The sequence below is a fragment of the Hippocampus guttulatus genome, chromosome 9 (assembly GCF_054856545.1).
Source record: "Hippocampus guttulatus isolate MCC_2025c chromosome 9, RoL_Hgut_1.0, whole genome shotgun sequence".
Taxonomy (NCBI): Eukaryota; Metazoa; Chordata; class Actinopteri; order Syngnathiformes; family Syngnathidae; genus Hippocampus; species Hippocampus guttulatus.
This window is the reverse complement of record NC_141269.1, coordinates 13,406,319-13,422,751: the sequence shown is the minus strand read 5'-3', so window position 1 is coordinate 13,422,751 and position 16,433 is coordinate 13,406,319. Positions and strand designations below refer to the sequence as shown.

The 16,433-nt window shown below is 43.4% G+C and overlaps 1 protein-coding gene across 2 annotated transcripts in view; it reads left to right on the top strand.

Annotated features, from left to right (window-relative positions):
• ndst3 (N-deacetylase/N-sulfotransferase (heparan glucosaminyl) 3) overlaps positions 1-16,433 on the top strand; it is a 49,313-nt gene that overhangs the window by 24,870 nt on the left and 8,010 nt on the right. For both annotated transcript variants that reach the window (XM_086119725.1, XM_086119726.1), the window contains exons 6-12: positions 556-684; positions 7,992-8,174; positions 10,583-10,679; positions 11,495-11,618; positions 14,321-14,495; positions 14,796-14,966; positions 15,168-15,277. In XM_086119725.1, the coding sequence (XP_085975851.1) occupies positions 556-684; positions 7,992-8,174; positions 10,583-10,679; positions 11,495-11,618; positions 14,321-14,495; positions 14,796-14,966; positions 15,168-15,277 (989 nt within the window). The remainder of the gene's footprint in view (positions 1-555; positions 685-7,991; positions 8,175-10,582; positions 10,680-11,494; positions 11,619-14,320; positions 14,496-14,795; positions 14,967-15,167; positions 15,278-16,433) is intronic.

Sequence of the window (16,433 nt, the reverse complement as noted above, 5' to 3'; positions counted from 1 at the left end):
TCAGCATAACATGAATTGACCCAGGACTGAAGAACTCAGAGCCCTACCAGGTTTAGTCAATCAACATTTCTTTCACATATTCAAGACTAAACCATGCATCCATCCATCCATGCATCCATCCATTTTCAACACCGCTTTTCCTGAACAGGGTCGCAGGGGGTGCTTGAGCCTTTCCCAGCAAACTTCAGGCGAAAGGTGGACACATCTTTATTTGTGCAAATTTTAAATTACACTATTAGTCTTAGCAAATCATTTTAGACAATTCTATGTTTCCAGTTTTGTGGGAATAATTTTGGTACCTGGGTCATGAATGTATTGTTGGATTAATTTGGTGGGAAAGAACCCTGACCTCAACCCCATTAATTCGATTTGCGATCAACTGTAACAGAGAAAGTGGAAGCCCGGACAAGTATCCCCAATGCTATGCTCCATTTCTGTTTATCATTGTATTAACTTTACATTTTGTATCTTTTTCAGAAACAATGTATGGGATTTTTAAGGCATCTTTTTCCCATGGATTTATGCAGGCTATCTTTGCATTTATGTTGTAAATAGGTGCTACCTCGTCAGACGTGCGGCTTGTTCACCCACACCATCTACTATAAGGAATATCCTGGTGGGCCAAAAGAACTGGACAAAAGCATACGAGGAGGAGAGTTGTTCCTCACTGTTCTTCTCAACCCTGTGAGTCCGACAGACACAAACATACAGTACATACTTTCACACGAGAATTTTCCGCTCTTGTTCGGATCATTGCATCAAAAAGGTATCAAGAAGATTCCATGTTTCTTCTGCATGTGTAACTATCGATTTGTGTTTCATTTGTTTGCTTTGTGTGCATGTGTTTTGTCTTCTTATTGTCACCGATGGCTTCTCGCTGTGAAGATGTGTTCATCTTTCCAAGTCAAATTAGGTCTCGCCGCAGGGTGTCTTGCTCTTTCACTCACACACACATATCCGCACACCCAAATATAACCCCCCCTGCCCCCACCCACCCACACGCGCACACACACACACAGACCAAATCATCTCGACACATACTGCTGTGTGTGTCAGTTCAATGTACTTCTACGCGGACTTGAATTGCATCATTATTGATCAGTTTTAATTCTAATCTGGCATGTGTATGTGCACACACACGGACAGGAGTACGATCAAGGCCAACTAGGACAAATATGTATAATACACCAACACTGAAAGGTTTCTTCTCGCAAAGTAGTGTTTGTGAAATCCTGTTTAAAAAAAAATTAAAAACAAACAAACAAACAAAAAATCAATCACTCGGCAGTGGACTGACTTCTGCCAAGGCCAAGCAACAGTAGCAGAAAGTAGTTCCTCCCCTAGGTGTTACGAGTCGCGTGGTTTTTCAAGTTTTGAAAGCCTTGTTGTAAGTCTGAAAAATAACCTCTCGCCTCATCACAGCTGGGATACGTTCCAGCACGTCTGCGACCCAAGTGAGAAGAGGCGGTTTGGAGAATGGTCTTTTGCGGTTGACATTAATCCACTCCAGTCCTGTAGATGGCGGTGATGCACATTTTGAAGTGGTAACAACAGCCAAATAACGACATACTCAGGGCATTGAATCGATCACAACTGGACTGTTCTGCTTAAAAGATACATGTACAGTAAATTGTAATTGTATAAATTACCTAAGGAACAAGAGCCAGTGTACCATTTGAAAGGGTTGTTTGAATACATTTTAAATTGAAATAAGTTGTAATATTCAATACACTACAAAATGCAGTGTTTGCAGCTCAACAGAATGAAGGTCTACTTTTGAGAGAGACAAAATGTTGTTCTCTATAATAGACAATCTGATTTACTGTAGATCAGGGGTCTCAAACTCCGGTCCTGGAGGGCCGCTGTCCTGCATGTTTTCCAAGTCTCCCTGTTGCACCACACCTGATTCAAATGATCAGATCATCTTCTGAACAAATGGAATAAGATGCAAACAGAAGCTGTCCCTTAGTGTAAATGCTTTGACAAAGGGTTTGCAAGTGGGGTTAAGTTTTTGCAAGTATAAGTTTTGAAAATGGATGAATAGATGGAAAAGAGAAAGCGAGTGTCAGATCATCTTCTGATCATTTGAATCAGGTGTGTTGCAACAGGTAGACTTGGAAAACATGCAGGACAGCGGCCCTCCAGGACCGGAGTTTGAGACCCCTGCTGTAGACTGATGAACATTTTTGTAATTAGTGATGTTTTAGTAACACAGTTTTATGCAAGTCACCCGCTGCTAATTGTAGGTATTTTTAGAGGCATTCAGGACAAGGCGTGCTTTCTTTCAAACAATGCTTCTTGAGAGGAGCAGAGTCAAAACTGCTGTGTGTTTTTTTAGGGCAGGACAGTTTTAACCAACACCTCCTGTCTCATCACATTGATTGGACTGTAGGTTGACTGACTCCTAATTCCGATTAGATCTTGGAGAAATCATTAGCCTCGTGTTGACATATTTTGCACATAGTATTGTGAATATTTACATGCTGCGTCCATTAAAACAGAAAACCATGATTGACTGGTACAGTATTAGTATGAGCAAACGGTTTTTGCCAATTATTGTGACTCAAATTAAGATCAGATCACATTTCATGGCCATTTTAAACAAAAATCAATTCAAATTGACTACGTTCTTGCAAGTTGACATTTTGCAATTTTTTGGGATTACTTTCAGTAGTTTTTGACCAAAAGAATCACATGCAGCGACAACTGCTTCGACTCTTCCGGGAAGACTTTTTACAAGATATTAGAGTGTCTTTGGGGATCATAATCCATACTAGTTTATTCTAAGGACTTTTGTTTGTTTGCTTTCTAGTTCAATCCTACCAACCTCATCCAATTTCACCTCCACGGACAATATTTGTTGGACTAGAGTGCAGTCATCATCGAACAGAAAATGGACTATCAATGGCTTGATAGATCTTAGAATCAAATTTGTGAATCAGTCTCAATGGCTTTTTCCTCTTTTCATTTTGTTTGGATGCGTCTCTTTTAGTCATTACCGGCGATCCCCAAATTTTTCACATATCTCTTCTAGTCTGACACATAGATGTGCACACGAGGCTAATTATTGTTTTCCCCGTGCTCCTGATGTCATTTATCCTCCAATATGGGTTGGAACTCATGTTGTAGCTCCGAAAGAAGCGATCCTTTTAAACACAAAAGCAATTTGAACCGTACATGACAGCCCTCTGCCACAACTCAAATACACACACACACACACACACATGCCACGCAGCCACTGATGATTCACTTTCCTGTCTCCCTGCTAGGTTTCCATTTGCAGAGACAAAAGCTTTCATTAGAGTGTGTGCTTTGCAATCAATAGCGGTCTGAAGCGCGGAGCTTTCATTCCTCCAGGCTTTCCCTTTTGTGTGATGATCCACGCGTTGGTAACATTGTCACTTCCCATTCAATGATTTTTAATCACATTTGGCCCATGGTGGCAGTTCAGTGACAAGCATCGGCATATTGGATGCACGAATGCATGTGTCCTCGCATGTTTGGACACTTTTTCATCATTCCGGCGCCACATTGCTAATCATTGAGCCCCCACACCCAAGCACAAGCTTGGCAATTGATTGTCTGACCTGGGCTTTGCAAACAGCCAATAAGGGCAAAGTAGCCCCTGGATAAATGGCTAGAAAGGTGGTGAAGAAGCCAAGGGAGATACTGGGATAAAGGAGGAGAATAAAGTGGCAAATGATCTGAGTTTTAATTTTCAGCTCACGGCATCTTATGTCACTTGAGAATCAAGAAGCATACAGACACACAGACATGCACACGTACAGACTACTGCATATGTTAATGTTTCCGCATGAGTCGGACTGTATGTTTATCATGTGCGACTTGCTGACATCAGCAAAGACGTCGACATTTATCAGGGCTGACATTTACCGATTAGGTCTGTCTCCCTGCTTATTAGCCAAACCCGAAAAAGTCAGCACTATCCACTCCCCCGCCACACTGGCTTACTGTTTTACCCAGGCACTCCTACCCTGGTAGCTTGACTTTTTTCTCCTTATTTTTTTTTTTTGCCTTCCGCAGCCGTAGTATCCTGACCATGCTCAATCATTTCTTCTTTTTTTTTCTTTTCAATATTTTTTGTCTCGTGTCCACTTCTCCTCCTCCTTCCTCCTGGGCAATCGGCCCCCGTCAGGGACTTGCCCCCCCTCCCGGGTCCCACACCCGGTACGACTCTCGCTGGTGCCTCGCGAGGTTCACACCCAGTGCGGGCCTCAGAAGGGCCCTCGCCTAATTTTTGTTTAAGGAGAGTTGTGGGGCGGCTACTCCCACTTCCCTCCGTTCCGGCGGGGCGAGCCCTGGGCGCCTCACCTTCCGGTGAGGCCCCACCTCCTTCCCCGCCGGCTGGTGGGCATTTAGCCGCATCTGGGACCCAAGAGCCCCGGTGTTCCCCCCTCGCGCCACTCGGAGGCATCCCACCACGCGAGGCGTGTCCACTTCTCCCTTCACATTCTCCAGTATCCTCCTCCTCACCTCTAATATCTTTGGCAGCTATACACATACGCACATGCACACACACTCTTAATGCAACAACGGGACAAATAGGGAGAAATAATAAAGTGGGAGCAAAGCAGTAAAAGATAGCGGAATGGAAAGACACACTAGCTGTTGACTGGAGCGGGCAGAATAAGTTGAATTGGAATCATTTTCTGTATTGACATTCAGCTTTCTATTATCCACTGTGGAGACAAAGATAGCTAAATTGGTTTAGAGAGAAAAGAGAGAGAGGCAAGGGCAAGAGTAAGGGAGAATGAAACCATGTGGAGGAGCGGGTTTCGTTTTAGTAGCAATAACAATTCCATCAAGCAGAATTGTATGTGGAGCAAAGTGGTTTGTAATGGGAAATAGGCGAATGGATGTATGCACTAGTAGGACATATGGCAATTATGTCACATGTGCAAGTCGAGGAAAGGACAGAGTTTGTCTTTTTGCCAACACCCATGTTTGTTCTTCCAGATTGTGGAGCACCCGTGGTCATTGGTGCTGAACCTGAGAGAGGGCCTGCTAGCTCGCCATCTCTCTTGAAGCATGTTCCAAAAATGTATGATGCGGTCAAAGGTGATTGGCTATCGAGTTCTTCCATGCCATATTCAACCAAACATTTGCTTTGTGCACCGGGACACAGTTATGATGGAGGATAAGGATGGGTTGACCGATGCTAAATAGAGTGAATGAATAATGGCCTTCATGGAAAGACGGATGGATGGATGGTAGATAAAGTCTGTAGATAGGGAATGAATAGATGGATGGAAGGAGATGGGTGGAAGGATAGATGGACGATAGAGCTTGTGGATGGATGGAAGGATAATGCCGGTACAGGTGTTTAGAGGCGGGTGATGTACAGAAAAACACAGTGGATGAGCGGTTTTGGATACAGAGGTGGATGAATGGATGTTGAATTCAGTACGATCCTACAGTAGATGTAAACTGGATGATGGATGGAAGATGGAGGGCTGGATGAGAGGAAAGAGTGAAACATGCTTAACCCAAGACGAATAAAACAAGTTGTTTCTCCCAATCATGTACTCATGTTAGCGGAGGTTACAACATGTCACAACTCAACTACATGACTGGCCTAATCCTATAAGATTTTTATATTTCGACACGAGTGTGCTTGTGTGTGTGTGTGTGTGTGTGCGTGCGTGCATGCGTGAGTGTGTGCGTGTGTGTGTGTGTGGGCGTGTGGGCGTGCGTGGCTCTTGATTGATTTTGAAGAACATCACTCCATGTAGCAGTGACATGTTTCATTAGAGCATCTAGGTCAGTGTGAAGCGGGAGTGGGGAGGAAAAGATAAACTGACATTTTGGGGCAGACGAAGGCTCTCCAGCAAGACATTCAAAGATGAGAGAGGAGGGCGGAATTGAAGCTGTTTGCGTGGGAGCGTCAGGAGAAAGAGACACGGGACAAAGATGAAACAAGGGAGGCTGTGGGCTTGGCTTTATTTCTGCCAGGTTTTCAAACTTCTGCTCTCAGCGCACGAATGACTTCAGCACAATCCCAAAGGGTTTTAATTGTGAAAACTGTACTCGTTATTAAAGGCACAAATGGGCTTCAGAATAATCCAACATGCAAGAAATGAGTCACCACAGTGGATGTTAGGGAAGAAAAAAAAAGGTTTAAACAGTTCAATTCATTGAATTCTAAGCCACTGTGGCTTGTTCCACCGTGAGAGTTCGGGTCTTCCACTGTGTCAAGTGGCTTTTTAAATTCACACTCCGCCAAGGTTACATTCTCTTTCTCTTTCTTTATACTCCTCGTATGTTCACCGCTTCATTCCTTTGTCTGCTGCATAATTCGAAATGCAATCAGCCTCTCTTTCTCGCTTTGTTTAATTTGGCAACCAACCTCAAACTCTATAATTAATGTTTCCATTTTAGTATCCATTTAGCTTCTCTTTCTCTGTGACCTGCACATATACACACAAAGCACACTACACACACAAACGCCCCTCCCGGCCAAAGCATCATAATATACTGAGTGTTCGGAAGAGAACATAAATCACCTTCCGGTCAACTTGCCCGCTTCAAAAAAAAAAAAGAGAGAGAGAGAGTGAGAGGAAGAAGTCTTTAAAAACATCTTATTTACATCACTGCAAATCTATTTTATAATGTCCACATTATGTTCCTCGTCTCCCCGCCCCACCCACCCTCCCATCTGCTTAACGCCACCGGCGATATTCCTTTCACATCCCAAATGTGAATAGATGTCTCCAGTGAGAGACTGTCTCATTCAATTTTGCACATCTCCCAGAATACACATCCATGAAAGAGGAGGTTTCCACACCATGATTCATGGGAAACAGATTCAGTGGCTGAATATTTGATCTTCAGGTTCCCTCCATAGCCACCCACCAGATTCTGATGAAAAAGGATGGACAATTCAGCTGTGAGAGGCCAACGTGAGGCAGACACACTTAATTGTAGTGCATCGGCCCTGTTTGCGCACGAACTGGGTGTTGTAGCTGCCGTCAGAAGGACGCACACACACACATACACTCATATATACACACACACACCGTCACATCAGTATTGTGAGCCTTGGTATTCACGACAGCTTTCTAGGTTGGCCAGATGCTGATCTGTCAAACCCCAACGCTGTCGCTTTCTATCCGCGGCAACCTTCATGCTTTAAAACGGAGTCACGACGGTCCTCTGTGTGTGCGTTTGTGTATGCGGTTGTGCGCGTGCACATGCGGTAGGTGTGTGTGTGTGTGTGTGTGTGTGCGTGTGTGTGTGTGTGTGTAGGCACGCGCGCGCGAGCACGCGCAAGAGTTCACATCCGCAGCCCTAAATATTCTGACACACAATCTCTCATGCACACACCCACCAAATAATTCATGCCTTAATGGCTAACGTTACCATTCCTTCCAGACTTTCCCCCATGTCCTCCAATCACAAAGGAAGCGTGTGCGTACGTGCGTGTGCATGTGTATCCCTTGTCTCTTTGATCATCCTGTACGAGCGCCAATCCAATGCGGACAAGCACACCACCCCTCGCCAGTAACCCTCCAGGTCGCCCCCCCCCCTCCGCCCACAACCCCAAACACAGTATCCGTGTGAAGCCATGTCTCTGACATCAACACCCAGTGGCCGTGAGGCGTATTGCCTCAACTCAATCTGTCACAAAGACTAAATAAATCCATTTCCAAGTGTCTGCTTTTTCTTCTCGAAGCTGCACTCAGTGTTACATAAATAAATGAGCCATTTTTTTTCCCTCATTGCAAAGTGATAACACATTTTGATTCCCAGTGGACAGTCTCTTTGATTTTCAAATAATCGGTTTGCACTGCAGTCAACAGCGATTGGATTTCCTGTGTTACCTTAATTCCACACAAACATGAGAACTTGCAAAATTCAATTTGGATTTATATTACAGTTTTGCATAGCACAATACTGCATCTCTCTTCGGGCTTTCCATCGATCATTTCTTTTACCAGTCTATTGATTTATTTTTCCCCCTCCCTCCACAGATCAGTATCTTCATGACTCATCTGTCCAACTATGGCAATGATCGTCTCGGTCTCTACACGTTCGTCCACTTGGCCTCTTTTCTTCGCTCGTGGACAAACCTAAGACTCCATACACTTCCTCCGCCTCAGCTCGCGCAGAAGTACTTCCAGTTGTTTCCTGAACAGAGAGACCCACAATGGCAGGTGTGTTTGTTTGTGTATTTCTCGTGTGTTTTTCTTCATTGCTTTCTTTACTTTTTGAATTGCTCGAATACAAATAATCGGTTCTCCTGAATGCCTATCTAGCTACAGTATATATAAGAGTGAAAAAGTAAATCTTTTGTTTTCTGCCTATTCCCGCAAATGTGTCTTTAAGCGAGCTTTTCTGAATTTTGTGAGATTGTTTATTAAACAGCGTACCTAATTTACATAAAACCTAATGATGTTTGGTGAAGTTGCCCGGGTGAGCGAGGGCCAAATATTTGCATTTGGCAAAGTGTCTGTTGCATGAGTCACATACATGGATCTGTAGACTAACTGACAAGTGTAATTTAGAGGGTTGGTGATGTGTGAAGTGCTTCCTCCACAAGCGATAATGAAAATTCTGCTTTTACTCGGGGGGCTGTGTTCACACCTGCACTGTTTGGTCCACTTTAAATGGACCAGGCTTTGTTTGCCATGCTGATCCAGACCTTTCATGCAGGTGTGAATACACATAAATGAATCCTGGTGCGAATCAACCAACTGGACGAGACTCACTCTTTGAGGTGGTCTCGGTGTGGTTCACTTCAAGTGTAAATACTAAGGACTGCCGATCCACATCTTCGATAATAGCATGGACTGAATGTTGTAATTGAGTTCATACCTGATCCTCTGTTTTCTGTTTCTGTGGGTCAGGACACGCAGAGCACATTTTCTCCTTTGGGTTACTGTACGCATTCGTTTATGCTGTTCCAAAATTAGAAACAGCATGTTGTGAAACCCGCATTAAATGAACTGCTCTTGATGCTCACAATTATTTTGCAGCTCTAATAACAGCACAAATATGCAGAACAAGAATGCAGCATGTAGGAATTGCATGTTTCCCTCCCTCTCCAGCGCTGTGCCCTGCGTGCCGACTCACCATTTCTGTCCATTGGGAGCACCGATCATCACACGCATCGATGTGTTTACAGAATATAATTCACTTGCAAGAAGTACTGCCTGATTATGAACCGCACCGAAAGTAAAAAAAAAGCCCCCTTTTGGTTTGGACCAAACGAGTAGACCGAAGGGCTTTTCTGGACTCCAGTTTTGGTCGCAGTTCAAGTCAAGCGTAAAGCACTGTTTAACTGGAGTTTTCTTTCTTTTGTTATTTAAACTTGAGCTTAACTGGGCACAGTTGTGCACCAGTGTGGGACGCAACAGAAATTGTGGCGGCTTCTCTCATTTGTATTAAAAGCAGGGCAGTCAAAGTGCACACCAGCTTCACATTGCGATAACAGAAATAGATTTGCTGGGATCTATGCAAGACAGTGGCACACAAACTGCAAGATCCCCCCTTGTGGATGATGTAGTTAGCCGCACATGTGACGAGGGCAAGAAAAAAACTTTTTTGTACTACTCTAGGGCTCCACCTACAGGCATAAGTGTTTACTTCATGAATAATTCACTCACTAACTCCCATAACAATGTCTCAAAACCCAATATATTATTGATGTCTCAGGTTTTAGCAAATAGATGGAATGTACTGGTCAGATGTAACAGTGTGTGTTGTAAACGTAGTCATTTGTGTTCTAATCTTGGACAAAAGAAACATCTGCTTATGTCTTCACAATCAGAGAGTATTTGTTTTCCCTTTGAGAGAAATTGATGTTGCGGCAGAAGTACATAAAGGACAAGGTACACACTGACATAACATAAGACACCATTTAAAAAGTAAATCCCAGACTCAATATAAAATTAAATAAAATGAAGCATCATAACTTCACAAGATCACTGAAATATGTTGAGTCCAGAGGTACTACCGTGACTAGACAATTATTATCAGTTATTGCAAAAAGTGGAATGTGCGGACGTGCAAATAAGCAATGGGAGCTCAAAGCAAGAGCAATCGTCGGGCAGTTGCCATTAAGTAAATAAATTGCACTTGGGATAAATGAAACCTGGAGCCTTTTTGTCGTCCTCCCAGGAGCAATCAACCAATGGCTTGAAGGCAAAAGCTCCAACTCATTTTGGAGTGGATGACAATTCAATATAGCATTAGCCTTCCTCAGGACCTGTTTGTTATAGATACTGTAGACATGAGCCCGGCCTACTGACTTCCTCCTGTGTGTCCAACAAAATTGCTACAAGAATGCGCACAACATGAAATGTGCCCTGGGTGGTCCACTCATGTAATAGCACATTTAAATATTAGATCTGAGTTTGTGAGGAAAATGAACATTAGTTACATATTGTTTTTTGAAAGATTTGACACTTTAGTTGCAGATGAGTGCAGTAAGAGGTGTAGCAGCTCATTAATCATTTAGTTGTGAGGCCTGTTTCAATAATGCATGCATGTTTATATGTTACATTTGCATTGCAGCACTGCACTGCTTATAAGCACTCATTCTTTGCCTGTGCTCCTGCAGAACCCGTGTGATGACAAACGGCACAAAGATATTTGGTCGAAAGAGAAGACCTGTGACAGGTTACCCAAATTCTTGGTGGCAGGACCACAGAAAACAGGTAAGCTCCTGATAAAAACATACAGCACTAAGGCAGAGATTATTTTGATGTACTTTCATTGGTCTAGAAGAGCTGTATAAGAAAGCTGTGCTTGCAAAAAAAACAAAAAACAAAGCAAAACAATAATGCTCAGTTATTATTGAAACAGTGTAACACTCATGATTGTGACTGTAATAAGATTATTTTTAAAACGTAGTAGAATGCAATGTAGTTTTACATCATGGAAGCTGCAATAAACATTGTTGAATGATGTATTACGACGTTGAATCTAATTGTAAAGGTGTAGTTAAGGAAGTGTCTGGTGTGGGTGCAGAATTAAAACTCTGCACGGGTCTTTGCACACAGGATTGCCTGCTCGTAATGTTATAAATTCTTTACTGCCATAATTAGTGTTTAGCACAAGGGGTGTGAAGGTCTCTGTAATGGTGCTAATTAACCAGGTGTTGATATTATGAATGGAGTCACTATGGCAACAGGAGTATTCCAGAAGTGAGAATTCAAGCAATTTTTTTTTTTTGACTGGGATCCCTCATACTGTCTGTCAGAAAGGTTGGCACGATATGAGAGGCCAAACACATTTCCAAGGAGATGGACTGCTGGTCAAAGGGACACAAGAACGTTTTGGAATAATTTGATGGGCATGCCTATGATCGTTAGAGACACAGACACTGTGTATTGTCAGCAAGGTGACTGGTGGAAAGGGAAGGGAAAGCATCAGGTATGGCTGAGAGGATGACGTCTGTCATAAATGCACACACGCCCCTCTGCTCATCTGAATTAATGAGCACCTTTATGAATTATGCCCTTTCTTGCAGGGACGACAGCACTTTATCTCTTCCTCCTCATGCATCCCTCCATCTCCAGTAACTTCCCCAGTCCAAAGACTTACGAGGAGGTCCAGTTCTTCAACACCAACAACTACCACAAAGGAATTGACTGGTGGGGACACACAATCTGCTATCTTATAATGATCTCGGCTCTGATTACCCCCGCTCCCTCCCGGTTGACTCGAAGCTAAGATAAAGGGAATGGTTACAAACAAGCCATTGCATAAAGAAGACCTATTTATATTTGGTTGTCTTCAAAATGATCCTTTCTTGCCTTTTTTTAAAAAGCTAGCAGATATACATGGGCCTAAATTGACCAGTAAATGGGTTGTTTAGCTGGCAGGGATACAGATGCTAGTACTTGAAAGTCATCTGTTGAAATTGTATAAGTCCATTTCAAGGTTTTTTTTTTTTTAAAGTTTAGCAATGACTTTTACAGCTTGTGCCTGACTTGGATGACACCAGTACAGCTCCATCTGGTACAATCTGCAAATTATTGCATTCGTGTTGCTAGAAATGTGAAATAGAGTCCTCGTGTTGGAGTACAAACAACAATGGCAATGTAATGGTTAGCTCTACATAGACACTTTCTTTTAATTAGTTGACTATCATTTCCATAACATCAACATACTGGATATTGACACACCGTGTCAATTTTAGGTATGTGGCTGTAGATCACCATAAATTATTCTACCGGCCATCCTCCACTATTCTCTAATATTGGTAGACTGTTTGGACTATAAAAGCTGTTGGACTTAACAGGCTCTAGTTACAAGGTTAATGATATTTAGCCTATGATTGGGAAAAAAATTACAAACATCATCCATCTATCCATTTTTTCCCCACTGTATTCTCCTCCACTTCATTTGGGTCACTTGTGAGCGGAAGTTATTTCTACAGGTGAGCTGAAACTAGTTTTATAACCTGACTTTAGGTGAGATGTTGACTGATCACCATCCAATTGCAGAACACATAAACAGCCATTCACACTCACATTTCCAACTTTAGACTACTTATAGTCTTCAATTAACCTCAAATGAATGCAAAAAAAAATGCATTTCTCAAAAACCCAGACACTCACTGAACTCATTTTATCCGTTTAGACGTTTCTCTCCAGAGCCCCCCAAATAGACCGTACCCTCTTCTCCCTCTTATTAATAAAATTGACTTTCATCCCAGTCGGCCAAACCCTAGAGCCACTGTCAGTGATGTACATATGATGTTGCAGAGGCCTGTGAACCAAGACAGCCAGCCCCACAACACGTAGAACCTTTCGCAACTCCAGGCAGATCTCATCCACCTTCGTTGCCCTACCACTGAGAAGCTTTTCAACCGATACAGCGACCTCAACCCAGAAATAGAAGGGACCTAGGAAGACATGTCGGTTGAATTTAGAAGGTCCTCAATTCTCCCCACTGACTCAGAATGTTCCCAGTCCAGGTCAGCAGGACCCCATCCCCAAGATGCAATGTTCTGATGGTGTACTTGTTCACTCCCCTGAGACACTAAATGGTGGACCAAATTTTCCTCAATCATCCGGAAGTCATTTTCCATCACATCAACAAAGTATTTCTACAAGCAAGTCTTTGGCTCTGCAAAGTAACAATCAGCTGCCCTTGGAGTCCTGTAGGGCAAAGAGGCCCAATAGGACTCCCTTCTTCACCTTAGCAGCATCCCTCACCACCTGTGTCCACCAACAGGTTCAGGGAGTGCCTCCTCAACAGGCACCTACCACCTTACAACTATAGCTCAGGTTGGCTATAACTCTGGAGGCACGGAACATGGCACACTCACATTCAAATTCTACCACCTCCCTCTGGATTCACAATATGGTGAACATTCTTCCATGGGTGAGAATTGAAACGCCTTCCAACTGCACTTTGCCAGATGTTCCGAGCAGACCCTCACAATTCGTTCATGTCAGCCAGGTGAAACTGGCATCTTCCCCCAAGTGAGTGTGCAATTTATATGGCTCGAGTCCTTTGACACAGACAGGCACAAAGTTTACCATTCAACTGTAGCCTAGAATGTGCTGGTGCCAAGTTCATGCATTCTGACCCTTATGCTTGAGCGCGGTGTTCGTTTTGGGCAATCTCTGACAGTGCACAGCTTAGGTTGTGATCCTGGGGCCCTCCTCACAATCATGCCCTTTGAGGTCTCACTGTCAATGTCCACATGATCATTGAAGTTCCTAAGCAGAAAGAGCAAGTCTTCAGTAGGAGCTATCTTTGGGATTGAAGGACTCCCAAAAGGGGAGGTACTTTCAGTCCATCCCTTCTCAAGAGGACTGGTACCAGAGCTAAAGCTATGCGTCGAGGCAAGGTTGGCTATTTCAAATCCAAAAATTGTGACCTTGCACTTGGAGTTCAGACTCCTTCCTCTCCAGGGAGATGACCTCCACCTAGAGCCAGCATCTGTCAAGGTTGAGCCGACAGCCACCACCCACCACCCAGGTCACTGGACTGACCCTCCCACTGTTGGAGAAGAGGGACACACATTACCTCCCCAGGCTGTGCCCCATTAGGCCTTATGGGTGCATGCCTGGTGACCAGACATCCGGCCTGGCAGGGGAAAATCATCCTCCAATAATTGTATTAATTTTAGGGGGTTTCTGAGCCTTGCTTTGTCTGGTCCCTCATCTAGGACCTGTTTGTCCTGGATGACCCTGCCACGGGCATTAAGCCCCAGACAACTAAGCTCCTATGAGCATTGAGACACAAATATCCCTCCACTATGATAGGGTGACGGTTAAGGAAGGAGGCTTTCCAAACACAACAAAAATATTTTAAACATTGTGTGCATCTGTTGCCGTAGGTACATGGAGTTTTTCCCCGTACCCTCCAATGTTAGTACGGACTTCCTGTTTGAGAAAAGTGCCAATTACTTCCCCTCAGAGGAGTCCCCACGGCGCGTCGCAGCCCTGCTGCCCAAGGCCAAGATCATCACCCTGCTCATCAATCCCTCAGATAGAGCCTACAGCTGGTACCAGGTGCATGCAATCACACATACAGAATAAACACACTGGCCATTTCATCTGGTAAAATATATTGAGATCAAATATATACAAGAGCTGTACAATTTGACAAAAACTAAGATTCTCACTTTTGATTGACAATGTCAGAGAGTTGAAATTGTAATTGCATGTGTTTCATTCTGGTAGCTGATTACAGCGACCTACATCGATAGAAGACTTTTTGTTTTATTTATTTTGACCCTGTGGTATTGTATATGACATCTGAATGTCACCAGCGATAATACTGTCATGAATGTTTATTTTTTGATACCCCAGCATCAGAGAGCTCACGAGGACCATGCAGCGCTTCGCTTTTCTTTCTACGATGTCATCACCGCCAGAGCAGGGGCCCCGGCCGAACTGCGTTCTTTGCAGAACCGTTGTTTGAACCCAGGCCTGTATGCCACACACCTTGAGAGGTGGCTCACGCACTACCCTGCTAACCAGGTGCCTTATGCTTCAGGTTGAACATGGCCATCTGTGTTACATGCCTGTTGACATAACAGGATAGGTTTTAATTCAGTACTGATTGGAGATTTGTGTTTTAATTTTCTTGCCTATGTCAACCACCACCTAAAATCAATGCATACATGAATAAAAATGAAATGAATTCCACTATGATGTTATTGTTATTGTTTTTGCATATAGCTGATGATCATAGACGGCCATCAGCTGAGAGCAGACCCCGCTGCTGTCATGGATGAAGTCCAGAAGTTTCTGGGAGTCACTCCTCATTTCAACTACTCACAGGCCCTCACGTAAGTCACCCATCCTTGACGTCCCATTAAGCAACACTTCGCACTTTGTGTGGATTAAAGTATCAAGCCATTACACCCGCGGGAACAAATAATGGAAGAAAATTGAGTTGATCCTCCTTCGCAGTTATATGAGTGTGATTTTGCAGTGTGTGTTATAATTGTGTCCATTCATCCAGACACATCTGATGTTGGAGTGACAGAGCCTAATTAACGAATTAAACCAATTTAACACATGATTCTTGCATTACTAATTTGATACATTTATCTTCTCAGTAACTCCCTCAGATTCAAATTTTAAACAGCCTTGCTTCCACAGGCAGCGGGTAGTCAGAGCAGAAGCTTGGTCGGTTGCTGGGGCAGAGGTTCAGAGCACAAACTTGGTTGGTTGGTTGAGCTGGACCTACGATGATCAGTTACTTGTGAAGGCGCGAACTCACGTTCCTCAGTTGTGGCTGGATTGTATGTCAGATTGCTTTTACAATAGCAATCAAATACGTACTGATGCATTTAAGTCAAAATTAATTCTATAGTCAACTGTCCCTGAGTGCATTCACAATGAGCCAGGTTGGCTGAGAGCTAACCGTTACAAAATGTGCATAAACATTCATTCATTCATTTTCCGAACCGCTTTATCCTCACTAGGGTGGCAGGGGGTGCTGGAGCCTATCCCAGCTGTCTTCGGGCAGTAGGCAGGGGACACCCTGAACCGATTGACAATTTCAATGAAATGTAGCTGAACAGACAAATAATCAACATGATATACATGGCTGGTCTCCCATACTCGAAATGACACTGTTGTCACATAACTGCAGTATTAGATGGTGGACCTTAACAAAATATAGTGAACAAATAAATGAATTACAGTATAACAGCATGTTATTATTTGAAGTTGAGTGTATTTCAACAAATCATTACAAAACACTATATGAACGTTTGTATGATCGCTCCTTCTGCTCCCCTTGACTGTAACCTTCTGCCATCATGGAATATATTGTATTTCTTTCCTGGTGACCCAGTTGTTGTATCGTTCACTACTTTTTAAGATGGATCATGGGATACACCGAGGGCACTATATCAGGGATAACCTACGGTATACTGACTACCTACGAACTGCACTTTAAAATGGCGAAATCAAAATCTAGAGCACTATAAAGTG